General features: G+C 38.4%; 1 protein-coding gene across 1 annotated transcript in view; it reads left to right on the top strand.

Annotated features, from left to right (window-relative positions):
• EML6 (EMAP like 6) overlaps positions 1-19556 on the top strand; it is a 280775-nt gene that overhangs the window by 171373 nt on the left and 89846 nt on the right. The window contains exons 15-17 of the mRNA XM_027131630.1: positions 367-553; positions 2554-2659; positions 9986-10079. Of these exons, the coding sequence (XP_026987431.1) occupies positions 367-553; positions 2554-2659; positions 9986-10079 (387 nt within the window). The remainder of the gene's footprint in view (positions 1-366; positions 554-2553; positions 2660-9985; positions 10080-19556) is intronic.

Consider the following 19556-nt stretch of genomic DNA (forward strand, 5'->3'; position numbering starts at 1 on the left):
GGAATGACTTCCTAAATTGGGAGGAAGGCGATTAGGAAAGGGGAGGTGGGAAAGGAAAGCCAGTACCTCATCACAGGTGTGTTCTCAGACTGGTCAGTTTTAAGAGAAAGCACATATGGTACCTGAGGATCTGGAAATAGATTCTGTTAAAATTATCAGTGTCCATTTGCCTCTTAGAAAGTCATCACATGCCCTCAGAGGTCCTCATACCCCCACTGACGATCACTGTCCTGGGCAACTGTGGAGACACCTGGGTTCTGCTTGTCCATGTCCATATTAACATGTTAACTTTATCTTCTCACAACTTCTGCTCTGTTCATTCACTGTGCGTTCAACGACTGTGCATCTCTTGGACCTGTGCTTCAGCTATAGAGGCTATGATTGTAGAAACAATCTGTTCTACACACAAGCTGGAGAAGTGGTCTATCACATTGCTGCAGTTGCTGTTGTGTACAATAGGCAACAACACTCGCAGAGGCTGTACCTGGGACACGATGATGACATTCTCAGCCTGACCATCCATCCAGTGAAGGACTATGTGGCCACTGGGCAGGTATATATCTCTCCTGTAAGATGGGAGTTTAGCCAAAGAGAGAGAGGATTTAATTTTGAATTCAGCTTACATATGAGAAATTCAAGAAATACTTGGTAGAAATAAACCTAAGGCAGGAAGCTGAAAGTGCAGTGAATGCTGGATCATTTCATGATGGTGGGAGAGTCAACCAATACATTCCAGCACTTTTGGGAAGGCTTTGAGGGATTCTTATTCTCACATGATGATATCTATGAATAGGGTTAGGTAAAACTAGAGTATTGTAAATTCCATGAAGTCTTAATGTATTTTCCTCATTACTGTTTACCCAGAACTTAGTATATCCTAGGTACTCAGTAAATGTTTATTGAATGAACCATCTTTTAATACTACTGTAACATCCAGTGTATAGTTATTTTTGTAAAACTTAAAGTCATATGAACTGTGGCTAGTTTATTGTACTTTAACCTTCAAAAAACTAAACTTTATATGAACCATTTTGGAATGCCAAACTTCGGATTGAGTCTATAATTGAAATGCTGCTCAAAATAGAGCCCTGTAGTCAATCATTTTGTGTGGAAAAGGAGGGGGATAGAAGTAAACTCAGTAAACAGAGAATCTGTTGTTAAACTCAGATTTATTGTCTTGCTGGTAAAGCAATACTATTGTCAACAGTATTTTCAGTGTTGTGCTCTTTTCTACCAATGTATAGGTTACATTTTTGTTCAGTTTTATCATGGGCTTTTAACTGTAGGTAATACTTCACCTGATCCTCAACATCTAAGTGGCAAATTCCAAGAAAATTTTTGACCTTATGAAGGTCTTTTGACCTTATGAGACAACAAACTATTTCTGAGACTTGACATACAGGAGGTAAAAGTGTTTGAACAGGGTTTATAGCCTGATGTTCATGAGATCCATGGATGAAACTGAGGGCCTGACGGGAGTCAACCCCCAGAAATGTCCATCTGGGGGGGAGAAGAGTTCGTAGCTCTTATATTTGTAAAAGGATTACAGTCCTCCAAAACGGAAGAGCCATTAATTGAAAAACTGGTTTGCTGCTCCTCCAACGGCAAATTAGACCATCTATTCTGATATTAAGTTTTATAAGTAATTGATCACTACTTTGCCTTTTCACTCTTTCCTGCCCCCTCCCCCTTTATTGTCTTTCTTAGAAACAGAAGATGCTTGATTCATGGGTGTTTAATAGTCTTCCTTTGAAAGAAAAAACAGAGATTGGTTCTTTACATAAACCCCTGAGGAGTTACCACACTCCATACTGTAATTGGGAGGCAGACCAGTATGCCAATAGCCACTCCAGGGGTAACTTAGCCTCCATAGGCCAGTGTAGGAGTTGGCCAGACTCTGCTCAGTTATGTGCATGGCTTTATGTCCCATTTTCCCTTTTAGAGTCATCATACCCAAAAGGGTTTTTTCCCCCTATGCATTAGAAGTGAGGAAAACCACTTTAGTATTACAGTTTTCTCTGTTGTTGGGAATTGGTATGATAGAAGCTTGTGTTCCCTTGAGGAGAAGCCACCTTAATGACAGAGAGTTAAGCCATGAAACTTTCATTTCCCAGGGGGAGAAGTAGGGTCAGGCCTTCTTGAGGCGGGTAAATAATTGAGGTGGGTAAAAGAGCTCTGAGGATAGTGCCATGAAAACATACAGCTGAGTGGAATCATGTGTGGAGTTGAGAAGGCAGAAGGGAAGGGTAGAACTAACTGACAGAAACAAAGCACAGTGGACGTTTGAGCTAGTTTTAAATATCCCTTAACTGGGAGCCATGTACCAGGTTAGACTCTGCTGGCACCCACCTTGATGCCAGAACAAGACCCTTAGACCCTGTGCCTCAGTTTCCTCATCTGGAAAACAGTGGAGTTGGACCAGATGGTTTCCCAGGGTCTTCCTACTCTCCAAATGTGTGGGTTTTGATTTCTGAGCAGCACTTGACTCTAAGGAACAAAATCATTCTTATTATAGTTTATGATTAGTTAATAACACTCATCCTGTAATTTAAGGTTGGGAGAGATGCTGCTATTCATGTGTGGGACACACAGACTCTAAAATGTTTGTCACTGTTGAAAGGACAACATCAGAGAGGAGTGTGTGCGCTCGATTTTTCAGGTAAGCACCAGTTTGCCACTGGAGTCATTGACAGATGCTTCCATATTTACTTCGGGTTTGTTTTTTTTTTTAAAAAAAGATCCTTTTATTTAGTTTAGTCCTGCTTGTAAGGAGGTAAGCCCTTCATCTGTCAGCTACCCAGTCTTAGACTGGAAATCAGATGTGTGAATGTGATCACACCTCCTTTCCTCATCTTCCTCATTTTCTCTCTCCCAACTCGTTACCCAGAGCTCACACTGTATTCTGCATTTGCTTGAGAGATGTGAAATCCAGAGCAGCTGTTACCATTGAAAGACTTAGTTGCAAATGTCTGGCAGTGACTCAGAACATCAGTTTCATCTCTCCAAATAAGTGGGAACACAGCACCTGTGATTTAAAATGTAAAGAACTAGAGCGAGGGGTGCAAATTCTCTGCAAAGGTCCACTTTACAACACTGGTGTTTTGGAAATAAAATTTCATATTGAAAAATTAGAACTGAAGTTTCCATCTCCTTAATTTAAAATTTTAACACTGTGCTGTTAAAAAAAATACTAACTTATAAATATAATTTTCTTTAGAATAAAACCATTTCTTTATGCTAGAATTGAAGAATGAGGGCCTATCGCAAAAGGTGTTTTTAACCTAGAAATTTTTAATAACCCCAATGTAGATATTAGATCTGTAGAAAAAATTTCTAAACTTTCTACAGAAAACTGATTCTGTAATTTCCTTTTTCTAAATTTCGTTCAAATGTTTAATATGTGCAATGTGTATAATATTGGTTGTTAAATTCCATTTCACAACCCCAGTCTCTCTCTTATGTACCTCCCTCTCTACTCTCCTAGTTCAGGCCCGAACTTCCTCTAGTCTGTGCATGGTGGTTATGCTGGTCTCTGATTCCATCCCCACTTTGTCCAATCCATCCTGCCCATTTCTGGAGTCTTCTGGAAGTGCAATTACATTGCTACCACATAGACTCCCCTTGGTTGACTGACTCAGGGCTGAGCCCATGTTTGGACATTCATGGCCTTCTATGATCTGGCCTCAACCTTCCTTTGCAGTGTTTTCACCCACTAACCCACTCGTGCTCCTTTCCGTCTACCTAACTGTAGAACCTAAATGCATTCCTGTCCTTTTTGCCTGTGTTCCTTTGCTCATGCTGTTACCATGTGTCTGTTCAAGTCCAACCATCCTTTAAGACCAAGCTCAAAGTTTTCTCCTCCATCCTTCCAGGGAGAAATGTCCTGTCCCTTCTTCTGTATCCCTTAGCCCATTTGTTGTCATTGCTCTTGTGGTACCTGTTAGAGTCTATGTGGTACAGTAGTTATGTGTCTTAGCAGCTCCTGTGCCCTTCTCAGACAGTAAACTACTCATCTAGCCCATCTCTCTGTTCCCCACTGCACATGCTGTAGAGACACAGAAGCTACTCCAAAAACGTGAATGAATGAATGAATGAATGAAGTTTTGCTTAATGCTCTCTGTCTTGCCTTTCACTACTGCTACTAGAACTTCACATTGTAAACCATCTTTGGATGAACGTTATCTTTATTCTCTGACCAATCACATGGTACAGATTTGTGTGAGTGTGTCACACGCTTATTCTCATATGCTGTAACCTACTATACAAATCTGAGTTGTTATATCACTATTAGAAGTTATTCAATACTTTGGTTATTGAATTAGTAAAAATCAAACCTAAATTGTTCATACTCTACGCTGGTGGGCATGTGAGGTACATAAGGCATGAGGAGCAAGGAAGAGAGAATTACTTGGCTACCACCTGCCAGTTGAAGGCCCAGATAATGCACCTGATAAACGGTGAATACAAAGTCCTAAACTTCCAGGAGTTTGATGTACATACAACTTTCATAAGTGTACCATGTATCCTTGATAAAGCAGTAAAATCTAAAATGAAACTATAATTTGAGTTCAAATAAGATTCTATTCCAAAGATGTGAATGGATTTCTGCTTTTTTTTTTATTTTAACAGTTCTACCTGATGGCTGAACTGTGTTCTTTTCCTAAATTAACTTGCTAGCGGATACACATGTGTATACTTAATATAAAAATTATATTAATCAGTATGTTCTAGAAGAGTGGTAAGATACCCATTAAATAAAATAATAAAAGCTAAATGTGCACTAGGTTATGGAGACTCTCATATTCATATTGTCAGCAACTTTGCAAATTGACTCAATAATTCTAGTAGACAATTTGGCACTGTTTAACAAAAGCTATAATTCAAAATGACAAGTATGTGGACCATGTGTATTTCATACACATTTCTATGTATCAAGTTAAGAAAAAAAGTAGAACTCAAAGTATCTACTCACTGATTTCAACTGAAATGTGTGTATGTGTATTAATGTATAAACAGTGGCAGGAAATTTAGAATACTAGAAATAGAATTCAATAATCATCAGATTATTTTTTCTAGAGAATTGAATAAATTTTTGGTTTTTAAATTTAGGAAAATCAGAAGAACTAACTCATGCTGAATACGTTTAGAGAAGAGATTAGAGGAATGTTGATCAAAAACATTGATTATGAGGCAAGTTAGTAGCAATAAGCTGGTACCCAGTAACTTGATCTCTGCATTTCTGAGAGCTTCCGTCTCTTCTGGGCTTAGTGGTTTTATAAAAGGAAGATCGAGAAATTAGCTGCACTTAGAAATCTTCCCCTCGTAAGGCAGCCCCTTACGTCATTGCCCGGGATAGAGAAACCAGGCACTCTGGAAGAGGCCGAGAAGCTGATTCTGTCACTGCTTCTAATTCCCATTTTGGGAAAATAAAGAAATGCCCAGATATAAAATACTTTCTGCATAAAAAGGATATTTCAGTTTTAACAATACATTCTCTATTCCCCAGATAATAGTCACTAAGGAAGCGTCCATTTATGCAGCAAATGTGGGGTTTTTTTGTTTGTTTTGTTTTTTGTTTTTTGCGGTACGCAGGCCTCTCACTGCTGTGGCCTCTCCCATTGCGGAGCACAGGCTCCAGACGCGCAGGCTCAGCGGCCATGGCTCACGGGCCCAGCCGCTCCACGGCACGTGGGTTCTTCCCGGACCAGGTCATGAACCTGTGTCCCCTGCATCGGCAGGCGGACTCTCAACCACTGCGCCACCAGGGAAGCCCCGAATGTGGTATTTTTGATTATGGAAAATTATATTTTTGTCTCAGAGTTGAAATACGATGTTAATTTATAAATGGCAGAAAGGAAGCTAGGTGATAGTTTGAGAAGGCGCTAACATTAAGGACCATTCAGGAAGTAAGGAAGTATGTACTGTGTTTGATCCATCACCGTGTATGGTTACATGCAGATGAACTGTGGTCGATTGATCTTTGTGGTCTCTATGGCCCTACTGAAGGTGTGACCTGAAGCCTCTTTGGTTTAATTTATATTGATAGTAGTACCTTGTGTTATAATGATATAGCTTTAGTCTTAAACAGATGCCTGCACCACTTTATAGGCCAAGTATGTAGATACAGAGAGTCTGGTTGTATGGCTGCGGTAAAAGTCAGACAGTGGCAGATCCAGAGCGAGGATCCAGGTCTCCTGGCTCTCAGTCCCGTGAGAAAGCCACCAGGCCTGGGGCCGTCAGCTGGTGGAAGCCGTGCCGGCTGTGCTCCCCCTCTCGGTCCTCCTGCCCTTTCCTGCCCCTGCCCTCCGCCAGGGCTGGTGTAAACTTTTAGCATGAGAGTTGTACCTGGACCACTCATTGTGCCCCCCTACTTCCTCACTCCTTCTACCCGATGGCCAGTGCCTCCAGCTGCCTCCACCCCCGCTCTCCAGTGTAAATGTGGTGTGGGCATGGTGGTGCATAGAGGCTGCCACGTGCAACAGCACCCTCGTGAAAAGAGACCCCTGTCCTAGAACAGCCATGAGTCAAACACTTTCATGAGCAGGAGTATCTATCCCTTCTTTTTGGATGCTTGCAGTAAAGTGAGGAGTTCAAGTCAGAATGCTGAAAGAGAAGATGATTTAGGTTTCCCAGTTTAACCATGTAAACAGGACACCTACATTGGTTATTACCTAGCTGGTGGCCCCATCTGAGTGCCTCAGCGTATCTCCACACCCACCTGTCTCTTACACGTCAGCTCATCTTGGGGGGTGTTGTGGAAACCTGCCGATAACAGAAAGAAATTAGAGAAAGAGATTGTCATGGAAATACAAAGCGGGCAAATGATGTGAAAACTAGACAGCAGATAAGCAGTTACACCTAGGACTTTAGATTAATCTATTCTTGCCACTCTTCCAAAGCAAACAAAAAAGATGACATTTTTAATCAAAACCATTTCTAACAACATAACCCATACCTCTAAATTATGTCAACTAGAAAGAATGAATTTATATTGTGTCACTTAATTGAGCAACTCGTTGTGGATTTATTTTCACTGTCTGGGGAAAACAGAGCCGTCTTTGCTTCTGTACTTGCAGACAGGAAAGTGCTTCCACATGAACAGAAAACCAATTAGAAAGGGAAATGTTCAGATATAAATATATTCTAGCCTAAATATCATCCTCATATTTTTAAAAACCTTCATTGAATAATACTGATTTCCACAAGGGCACATCTAAGACTAGTGTGATTTCATTGTGTCGGTTCCAAAAACCTATGCATTTTTTATGAGCCCTGAATACAGGACCAACTTGTAATTATCTGAGTAAGATATTTCTCTTTCTAATTTGCCCTTTACTGTTGACATTAAGCTCCTTAGAATTATTTCTGGACTATGTCACAAAATATCCATAATTAATACATACTGTGACTGGAAAGATTTGAAAGGACATTACTTAAACCCTAAAAATATGGTTGAAAATCAAAAACTCTGACTAAATGGTCAAGGAACAATGGATTTTCAAAGCTAAGATCAAGCCTCTGTGAGGGGAAACAAAAACTCAGAAAAAGTTAAAGATAGCCAATTATATTTCCAAACTGTGTGGTATGTAGAAATTGCCCACACCTGCAGAATTCAAGAAACAGTCACCATCCTAAAGAAGAGGTATGGTTGTTGAGGCACCTCTAGATTTGTTCTGCTGCTTCATTGTTACTCATAGTCACAAACTGGGGTAGAAAGGTGGTATAACTGGGAAGACAAGCTGATGGGGCCTTGCAGAAATTCCAATAAAAAGAAGCAAAAAAAAAAAAAAAAAATCAACTTACCCTGAGGACTTCTTCAAAAGACATAAAATGTAAAAGAAAAAAACCTATCATTTAAAATGTGTGGATGTTTGCATTCTAAGAAAGACATACTAATATAGCTACACAGGTTACAAAAGAAAACAAAATGTAGAATTAACAAATGCAAAAAAAAAAAAGAGACACTGAATATCTGTGCAGTGCTTTTGATTAAAATTTTTATATAACAGAATATTCCCATTCCCTCTGCACCATCCGTAGGCATATTCCATTTTTATCTCCCAGTATCATCAGAATTCATTGAAAACCATCTCAGTACGAAGATCATGTTGGAAATGTGATACAAGTACTGTAAGTCTTAAATAAGAGTTTAGGATCTAAAAAGGGAGAGAGAACTCTCTAATAAAAATAAAATCACCAAATACAGAGACATGCTAATATGGAAATGTAACCAGGCCACACCAAGAGGTACAGGAAAAGTGATGTTGCTGGTAATGAATCGGAAGTCATCACCAGTCCCTTCTCCCAAATGCATGAAAAGACACGGGGCACAGTTTAAAGCCTGGTAACATTTAAGCATAAAGACATATTGTGATTAAGAAGACACATTTGTTTATAATACTCACCTGGTGGTGATTTAGGCCTTTGTCAAAGTGTTAATGTCTTCACCTACTGTAGTCTAGGAGCTTGAAAGGGTTAATGTAACTTTCAAATCCTTGCCTCATACTTGGTGGTAGTAGAGGATTGGGGAGGATTTGGTTTGTTAAGCCAGGCTCTTACTCTCCTTTTTCCTCCAGAAAAGGAGCAGACTATGGTTCCCAGTTGGTCGGGGGAGGGTCTCTGGAACAAGTAAGGGCACCCAAGGGTTGGGCGTTAGTTAAGCAGCATTTGGGGAGGGTCACCAGATATAGCAAATAAAAGTACAGGAGGCCCAATTAAATTGGAATTTCAGATAAGCAACAAATAATTTCTTAGTACAAGTATGTCCCATGCAATATAATTGCATGCAATATAACATTGCAAGGGACATACTTGTACTAAGAAATTATTCATTGCTTATCTGAAATTCCAATTTGACTAGGCTCCTTTATTTTCCCTGGCAATCCTAATTTGGCATCTACCCCAGGGCTGTCTTTGAAAATACCAGTTGAAACCCTGAGTGGGCTGTGGAAAACGGTTTATCACATACTCATGTTTCTTTACCCTAAGGCCATTGGCTGTGTGTGGCCGGAGAATACACCCTGCTAAACTGAGCCTTGGTGAGCTTGGCCAGCCATCTCCTAGCCCACTCCAGGCTAGGGAGGAACTGCTGACCTGAGATGTTTCTCCTGTGAAGCTTTGTGAGGAGGCAGCAAAGGAAAGACTTACTGACTGTACCTCTTCTTCTGTCTTGAAATGAGAAAGCAAATTAACTATTTTGATTTCAAATTCATTTACATATCATATATATTTTTTTATTTTGGAAAACAACCTGTCCGAATTATTGATAGTGTTATAAATAATATTTAATACTAAGGGAAAATGTTCATCATATAACAAGTAAAAACAATAAGTAAGAGTATGTTCATTATGATCCTGGTTTTGTCTTTTCAAAGCACGTTTAGGTAGAGAAACTGATAAGGATATATATCAAATGTAGGCCTAGAAATTTGGATGATTTTTAAATTTCCTTTGTCGCTATCATCTAAATGTTCTACAACAAGCATATTACATTTGAAATAGGGAAACTAAGACATTAAGATTTTTTTAAATTATAAAGTCATCTTTTGAAAGAATTTTCCAAGTTAGTTTCTATGATGCTCTTATTTTGGAGGGTTGAACAGAACCAGTTGTTTTTTTTTAGAGCGCAATAGACTGAGTCACAAAGTTAAATGGCTCTTCTAGTAAATGTCATGAGATTTGTCTGACACAAAATAAACAAGGTTTTGGTGACTTACCTGAGAAGCTCCCCCCAGCCCTGTGTCTCAGATTGGAATGTTGGGTCAGCGATTTAATTCAGCAACCAGTTATTATACATTGAGAACCTCCGCTATTAGTAGTTATGCACTTCATTTAGTGAGGTCCCCTTAGTGTATTATTCTCCTAATGTATTTGAGCCTAAATAATATTCTTAAGATCAATTTCTTGTTCCTCTTTACAGTATATAAAATGTTGTGGTTTTTCATTGAGAAATGAGTCATTTGACATTTGTGTTGTTTTCATACAGCCGATGGAAAATGTCTGGTGTCGGTTGGTTTAGACGATTTTCACAGTATTGTATTTTGGGACTGGAAAAAGGGAGAAAAGATAGCCACCACCAGGTAAGAAGCTGCCGAGGTCTTAACGGCATCCTGCCAATGATCACACTGCAGTAAAAGTTAATAGTTTGCATTTTCTGGTAAGATTTCATCTTCAAACTCAGATGAAGTTCCCATAGAAAGCTTAACACCTAAGTAAAAACATATTGTAATATTTCATGGTGACAAACCTGACATAGAGGAATTAATGTTTCTTTCAGGCAATTGGAAAATTCTGAAATCCTTTCCAGAGAGTTATTCATCACTTTGCTTTTAGTAATATATGCATTATCTATATCAAAGCTTCTTCTCAGCAGTAGGAAAGCAGCTTTCCTCAGACTTGTGCCTTGCCCCTTGTTTTTCCACTATCTTAGCATCTAGTGAAGGACTGTCAATGTCACTGGAGTCAGAAGTTCCACTTGTCATGAGGCTGCAGCATGCAAGAAAGGAGGCCTGGCGTGTGCACCTGCCACTCGCTTTCAAAGCAGGCAAATTGTTGCCCTAATCTCCCCATCTTATAAATAGACCTTCCAAGACCACCTGCTATTTATAGGCCACCTGTCCTCCCTTGCCCCAGCCTCCCTCCCTGCTGAATCAGCCCTAAGTCTGAACACTACTTTCCACTCCTGCTTACATTGGTCTTAGCTGTTTGCCCAGCCATAGTCGGAGGTCAAAATAGTTGGCCGCCAAGGCCCAGCAATACAATTTGTTGCCCAAGGCATGTTATCAGTTTATCTCTCTACTGGTTCTTCCCTGCGTAAACCAACTTCCTTTTTATCTGGCACCATAAAATCATTTTTAGGTTAATGACTTTTAACCCGAATATTCACTTTTTAAATTGATATTTTAAATTATATAGGAAAAAAGTGTTTTTTGGCAATTTGATTTAATGAATGAAAACCTATAGATTGCTGGAGACTCAGAGGAGGAGCAAATGGAGGCTTGAGGACTCCAGCTGACCGTCTTAGGAGAGAAAGAGGAGCTTTTCTGATGACTGCTACTGAGATGGAATTCTTGGCAGCAAATGACAGCTCATAAATCCGCCTACCCAACCGGTTTTCCTTTTGCTCTCTCTAGTATTCCTCACAGTTATACCACTCCCCGCTAATACTCAGATTCAGCTTCTAATCGCAAGTCCGCTTTCCTTCTAGATTAATGTACTGAATTTTACTTTAGTATTTCTGATAACATATCACCTGCATTACAGATAATCTCTGGCAAAGCACATGTCTGCATTTCAAAAGCAACAGAAACGCAATTTTCCTGCTAGAAAACCCTCTGCACATGTGGGTAGCTCACCTGTTATATATCAGAAACAGTAATAGAAATGGAAGAAAGAAATATTTATTAATATTTTAGAAGTATATATTTGATATGTTTGATAGTGTTACTTCTATTTAATTAACACAAAGTGACTTAACACCATTATGTTAATAATACAGTTTATTTTTAGAATTGTTCCCAAGCCATATGTCACATTCCCCTAAGAGGACACCTGCAAAGTTGTCTTCAGAGACCAATTCTGCAATTGTAACATTCACCATTGCTCTATCCAAAGAGTATCAGAGATTGTTAAAGTTCTTTGGATGAATACTAGATTTTTAAATAATAAATAATATTTATACAATATTATCAATCATAAATATTTATGTAAATAAGTAACCAAACAAATTAAAATTCTATTTATGGCCTGAGATTTAGGTGCTTAAGTAGATAGAAACTTTAAAAACAGGGACATGAAAGAAGTGACAAAGAAAAAGGAGTAATACTTTACCAGTGGGACCTTACTGACCTTACTGACTCCAAGGGTCTAATTTACTCTCAGAAGATGGCTGATTCAGTGACACCCCTCACTCTGCACTTCTGCGTCTCACTCACGGCCTGCATCGCCACTAGCAAGGCTTAACAACAAACCTGCTTCCCGCAGGTCGTGCGGTTCTGGCAGGTAATGTTCTGCAGTAGCACCCGTCACCCAGGATGTGAGATTTCCCCATGGAGGGAGGGGCACAATGGCTGTGATGGCATCACCGGCAGTACCGCTGCTGCCCAAGGCTAACGTGGACCCCCTGCACTCAAAAGCCGCCCTTCAGTTGGGAACATGTTTAAGTGAACCTATGTTTTTATCAGCTCAGAGAAATTAGAGAAGTTTGGAATTGGCCCATAAAGATCTTATTACAAGATCTTGATGAGACTTGAATCAATCTCTTTGCACAGTTTTTTTGGATCTTTGCTAATTTTCATGAATGACCTCAGTCCCCTCCATTACAAATGAATTTTTTAGTCTCTTTTTCCTTTTAAAGATTGTTCAGATTTTAGTCTAATATACAAGTAACCTATGTAATAACCAAGAGTAATCTCTTAAGGGCAGTAGTGAAATAGCCTGATATCAGCGTCAATCAGGGCAGAACAATGAGATAATTAATCAGGCACCTCTATGTCCCTTTATTTAGATTTCCATCACACCAGTAACATGACTGGGGGACAATGGCTAATTATTATTGACAAGCTTCATCTCAGAAGTTTGAACAGTGGGGATATTAAGCAAAAGGTACAGTTATCAAGTTGCATAACAAGATTACTTCAATGTTAGTGAGAAATAGTTGTGCTACTAAAAAGCTTAGGGACAAAACATAGGCCCACATGGAGCAGGTACATAGACCTTCAGCGTATGTGTTAGCTCCACTGCTTGTTCTATTTTAGGTCCCTACCCTTACATACATTTAGTGAATGGGATCAGGTCTCCTGCATACCAAATTGAGATCTTTCTCACTTTCCTTTTTAAAGTTTTCTTCTGTTTTCAAAATAATACATGATTATTAAAAAGTTAGAAAGCACAGAAAATCACCAAAAAGAAAATGAAAATGATTCATAATTCCACTACCCAGACATAGCCATGGCTAACATTTTAGCATATGTTCTCTGGTATATATTCTGCTAATATTTTTATCCATTTTTATTCATATGTGGGGTATTATGCATACTGCTCTGTAACTTGCTTTTTTTTTTTTTTTCACTCACCAGTGTATCATTTTCCTTTCTTCTTCTCAATGTTACCTGGCTTATTCTATGTTATTCTATATTGTAAGCCATTTTAAATCTTTTTTAGAACTGGGGTATAAATCAAACATTCATTCAGTCTTCCACTTGTGGGCTACCTTCACAAAAAAGGAGAAAACCAAATCACATACACTGAGACTGGGCCTCTATGCAAATGAGAGGGTTTTGAATAGAAGATTGGGAAACCAACTCACGTGTTGTGCAGGTGCCCTTGGCTTCTAGAAGAGGAGCGTTCCTTCCCTTTTCCCTGTACTTGCTGATAGAGTTTAAAACGTGGCCCTACGTGGTGAATTACCTATGACTCAGGTCATAGGAATAGTCCTGTATTAGGGCAGCAGTATGGACTCTCCTACATTCTTATTCCATCAGGGTAGGACCTGAAACTCTTTTCATTCTGTTTTTCTTACGCACACACACAGTTGTAGGCAACTTCTCTACAAATTTAGCAAGCGTCTAAAGGGAAAAATAACAGAGGTATTCAAAGAATGTTCTTTATTTAGGTGTTGACATTAACTAAACATTTGCGTGCCATCACTAGTCAGTTTAGAATTTTAGCTACAAGATAAACAACATTGATGTTTTTATGACACCAAGAAATGAGGTGAAAACTAAAGTGTGCTCTCAAAAAAGACTTTTCCAACCATCTAATTGTTTGACATTGTATAGACACTAGCAAACAAAACAATGCTCTTTTCTATGTATGGGATGTAATTTGTGATATCTGTTCTCAATTTTCATTTCAGTTTTCTCTAGCATCTTCTCTCTAAAGTTTATATTAATGATTTAGGAGCTGTGGGGATTTTCCTCCAATCAAGAAATCTTTGGATGTTTAGTCTTTCTTATGGTTATCTGGTTCACTTCTCCTCTTTATGTTAAGCACATTTTCTCTTCTCTTTTATCTAAACCTTTTTCTCACTGTCCTAATTGTTCCTGATACTTTCAGTGGACCTGGTGTCCAAGCTTCACTTTTGACTTTCAAAGAAACAAAGAGAGAAAGTTCAAAAATCAGTTTCTCCTCCTTTCCCTGCCTTTCACTGTAAGGCCTACATAATAGGTATGGAGGTGCTTTGTTCTTTCTTTACTTTTCTTTTAACTTTTTATTATGGAAATTTTAAAAGTTACACACAAGCGGAGGAAACAGCATAAAGAACTCCCTTATACCCATCACCCAGCTGCAACATCCTACAAATGATACAAAGCTCTTCGCCCTCCCCTCGTTTTTTACTTTTGCTTTCTTTTTTGCTATAAAATTTTAAAGAAAACTCAAGACATTGTGTCACTTGACCAGTATGTACTTCATTAGGCATTTCTAACTGAAAAGACTTATTTTTAAAAACCACCATTCCATTATCACAACTAACTAAAGCAACAGTAATTTCTTTCTTTAATTTATTACTCTATTTAAAATCAAACATATCTGACTGTTTCAAAAATGAGAGTTGGTTTGTTCAACTCTGCATCCAAACATGGCCCGTGTATTACGTTTGATTGTCATCTCCCTTAAGCCTCTTTTATTTTATAGCAGTCCCCCTCCCACCTTATTCTTGCCATGGATGCATTTGAGAAACCAGGTCATTTGACCTATAGAATGTGTCACATTCTAAACTTGACTGGGTCTTCATGAAAGCATGTCAGGCATTTCCCTGTATTTCCTATAAATGGTAGTTAGATCCATAGGCTTGGTTAGATTCACATTCAGCTTTTTTTCCCTTAATACTAGTATTATTGATAAATCATATACCATACAATTCACGCATTTTAAAGTGTACAGTTCAATCACTTTGTAGTGTATACAGATGTCAACTTATAATGCTGTACACTTGAAACTTATATAATAAAAATAAATAAAGTGCGTAATTTGATTTTTTTAGCATATTTACAGAGTTGTGCAATCATTAACACTATCTAATTTCAGAACACTTTCACCACCCCAAAAAGAAATCCCATACTCATTAGCACTAATATACTTTCATTCTCTCTGGATTTTTGTATTCTGGACATTTCGTATAAATGAGGTCCTTTGTGACTGGCTTCTTTCATGTAGCATAATATTGGGTGGGCCAAAATGTTCGTTCGGATTTTTCCCTAAGATGGCTCTAGTAGCACTTAGTTGTCTTTAACTTCATTCAAAGCAATTTTGTTAGATTGTATGTGACAGCTGTCATATCAGCGTGCATTTTAAAAGACATCAAAATTGGTGAACTTTTGTGTAGCCATTTTAATATTGAAGATGAAAGAAAACAACATTTTTGGCACATTATGCTTTATTATTTCAAGAAAGGTAAAAACGGGACCGAAATGCAAAAAAAGATTTGTGTAGTGTATGGAGAAGGTGCTGTGACTGATCAAATGTGTCAAAAGTGGTTTGCGAAGTTTCATGCTGCAGATTTCTCGCTGGACGTTGCTCCACAGTTGGGTAGACCAGTTGAAGTCGATAGCGATCAAATTGAGACATTAATTGAGAACAATCAACGTTATACCACGCGGGAGATAGCCGACATACTCAAAATATCCAAATCAAGTTTTGAAAATCATTTGCACCAGCTTGGTTTTGTGAATCGCTTTGATGTTTGGGTTCCACATAAGCTAAGCGAAAAAAGCCTTCTAGACCATATTTCCACATATGAGTCTCTACCGAAACGTAATGAACACGTTCTGTTTTTTAAAACAAATTGTGACAGGTGATGAAAAGTAGATACTGTACAATAATGTGGAATGGAAGAGATCATGGGGCAAGCGAAATGAACCACCACCAACCACACCAAAGGCCAGTCTTCATCCAAAGAAGGTGATATTGTGTATATGGTGGGATTGGAAGGGAGTCCTCTACTATGAGCTCCTTCTGGAAAAGCAAACAATTAATTCCAACAAGTACTGCTCCCAATTAGACCAACTGAAAGCAGCACTCGACGAAAAGCATCCAGAATTAGTCAACAGAAAAACGCATGTTTCTTTGATGACCAGGCAAAAACTGTTACAGTTTGGCTGGGAAGTTCTGATTCGTCTGCCGTATTCACCAGACGTTGCTCCTTTGGATTTCTATTTACTTAGATCTTTACAAAATTCTCTTAATGGAAAAAATTTCAAATCCCTGGAAAACTGTAAAAGGCACCTGGAACAGTTCTTTGCTCAAAATGATAAAAAGTTTTGGGAAGATGGAATTATGACATTGCCTGAAAAATGGCAGAAGGTAGTGGAACAAAAGGATGAACACGTTGTTCAATAAAGTTCTTGGTGAAAATGAAGAATGTGTCTTTTATTTTTACTTAAAAACCGAAGGCACTTTTTGGCCAACCCAATATTTGAAGGTTCATCTGTGTCACAAGAAGGATCAGTATTTCATTCCTTTTTATTGTGTGGATCCTACCACGCTTCATTTATCTGTTCATCAGTTGATGGATAGTTGGGTTGTTTCCTCCTTTTGACTATTATGAATAATGCTGCTATGAACATTTGTGTGCAAGGTTTTAAGTAAACATATGTTTAATTTCTCTTAGGTATATACCTAGGAGTAGAATTGCTGGGTCATATAGTAACTTAGTATTTAACATTTTGAGGCACTGCCAAAATACATTTCAAAGTGGGTGCACTATTTTTTTTCTTTAATTTATTTTTATTTATTTATTTATTTTTGGCTGAGTTGGGTCTTCGTTTCTGTGCGAGGGCTTTCTCTAGTTGCGGCGAGCAGGGGCCACTCTTCATCACGGTGCACGGGCCTCTCACTCGCGCAGCCTCTCTTGTGGAGCACAGGCTCTAGATGCGCAGGCTCAGTAGTCGTGGCTCACGGGCCCAGTTGCCCCACAGCATGTGGGATCTTCCCGGACCAGGGCTCGAACCCATGTCCCCTGCATTGGCAGGCGGATTCTTAACCACTGCACCACCAAGGAAGCCCAGGTGCACTATTTTTCATTCCCACCAGCAAGGAATGAACATTCCAATTTCTCCATATACTTGCCAATACCTATTATTGTCTGTCATTTCATTATAGCCATCCTAGTAGATATGAAGTGATATCTTATTAAGGTTTTGGTTTTCATTTCCCCAGTAGGTAACGATACTGAGCATCTTTTCATGTATTTACTGGCCATTTGTATAACTTCTTTGTAGAAATGTCTATTTAGATATCAGTATTTTGCTCATTTTTAACAGGGTTATTTGTCTTTTTATTATTGAGTTATAAGGGTTTCTAAAAATTTATTCTGAATATAAGTCCCTTATCAGATACATGATTTGCAGATATTTTCTCCTAAGGTCAATTTTTTAGTCAAGAGTACCTGATATGTGCTTCATGTTTCACTTTATCAGAAGAAACATAATCAGTGGCATACCAGATGGTGAGGGCAGTGGGAGTAGGACTTGACAGGTGCAAGCAATAGGGCTTCTATTATCTGTAGGAAGTTTTTAAAGAATAAGAAAACCAACTAAAAGCCAATCTGCTTTTTATTACTCTCCTGAGCCAGCAATTCTAAACAGTGTCAGGGATGGAATTCCTCTTTCTCAGGAATTCCAGTCCACCCCATGGTGTGCCACTGCCCCAAATGTCTGGTTCTCCTACTCTTAGTAATGCTCAGCTCCATTGTGGGTTCTGGTACTATCAGCCTCATCCTTCCATTGAAAGCTTCCCATCCATGTATTATCTAATTGTTGTAGCATCCATTTACAACTATGGGCTGCATTGATTATTTAATTAGGGATTGAAAATGATAATTTTCTAATTTATTATTTATTCTTCATATTAGCTAGAATTCTTCTATAAATAAGAGTTTTCTCTCATGAACCACTTGGTTTCTCTGAAATACAATTCACACAGAAAGTAGTCCTTTAAATATTAGGGGCTAATAATATTTGTTGTCTATAACTTGCAGATATTTCCCCTAGTTTGTCATTTGTCTTTTGAGTTTGATATGATGTTTTTCATCATGCAAAGGCTTTTATTTTTATGTGGTCAAGTTTATCAGTCTTTACCACTTCAAGATTTTGAGACCGATTAAGGAAAGTGTTCCCTGTCCTCTGGTTAAAAGGAAATCACCTGTGATTTCTTCTGATCTGCTATGGCTTCATCTTTACATTTAGATCTCTAAACCATTTGGAATTTATCCCAGTATTTATTATGAGGAACAGATTCAATTTTATCCTTTCTCCATATGGCTATCAAGGTGTTCCAAACACCATTTTCCTTTTCCCTTTCATATTGACTATTTTTTAGAACAGGTTTAAGTTCACAGCAGAATTGAGCAGAAAATACAGAGTTCCTGTATACCCACTCTCCCAGCCACCTTCAAATCCCCACCTGGCACCAGAGTGGTATATTTGTTATAATAGATGAAGCTACATTGACACATCATTATCACCCAAAGTCCACAGTTTACATTAGGGTTCACTCTTGGTGTTGCACATTCTATGCGTTTTGACAAGTGTATAATGACATGTATCCACCATTATAGTATCATGCAGAATGGTTTCACTATTCACTGCCCTAAAAACCCTTTGTGTTCTGGCTGTTTGTCCCTCCCTCCCCTCTGTCCTGGAAACCACTAATCTTTTTACTGTCTCCATAGTTGTGCCTTTTCCAGAATGTCATTTAGTTGGAATTATACAGCATGTAGCCTTTTCAGATTATCTTCCTTTACTTAGTAATATCCATTTAAAGTTCCTCTATGTCTCTTCATGGCTTGATAGCTCATTTCTTTTTAGCACTGAATAATACTCCGTTGTCTGGATGTACCAGTTTTTTTAATCCATTCACCTACTGAAGAACATCTTGGTTGCTTCCAAGTTTTGGCAATTATGATTAAAGCTGCTGTAAGCATCTATGTGCAGGTTTTTGTGTGGGCGTAAGTTTTCAACTCCTTTGGGTAAATACCAAGGAACATGATTGCTGGATCTTATGGTAAGAACATGTTTAGTTTTGTTAGAAACTGCCATAATGGCTTCCAAAGTAGCTGTACTATCTTGCATTCCCACCAGCAATGAGTGAGAATTCCTGTTGCTCCACATCCTTGCCAGCATTTGGTAACATACACCATTTATTTTTAGTATTAATTTTTCCCCCATTGATTTGAGATCTGTCTTTATTACCTACTACATTTAAATATTGGGTCTTTTTCTAGATTTTCTATTTTGTCATTGGTTTGTCAGTCAATTTGTGCACCAATACCACACTGTTTTAATCGTGAAGGCTTTATAAATTGTTTTAATATCTAGGAGAGCTACCCTTCCTACTTTGCTTTTCTTGTTCAGACTTTTCCTGGCCATTACTGCTGTTTTATTCTTCCATAAGAACTTTAAAATCAAGGTGTCTAACTCCAGATTAAAGAACAGACACTAAATGCTCTTTTTTATTGGAATCAAGTTGAATTTATAAGCAAAGCTAGGAGAATTAACATCTTTATGATTGAGTTTTCAAACCCAAGAACATGGAATGTGTTTCCATTTTTTTAAGTC

The sequence above is a fragment of the Aethalodelphis obliquidens genome, unplaced genomic scaffold (genome assembly GCF_003676395.1).
Source record: "Aethalodelphis obliquidens isolate GAN/ISIS:26980383/991018 unplaced genomic scaffold, ASM367639v1 scaffold40, whole genome shotgun sequence".
Taxonomy (NCBI): Eukaryota; Metazoa; Chordata; class Mammalia; order Artiodactyla; family Delphinidae; genus Aethalodelphis; species Aethalodelphis obliquidens.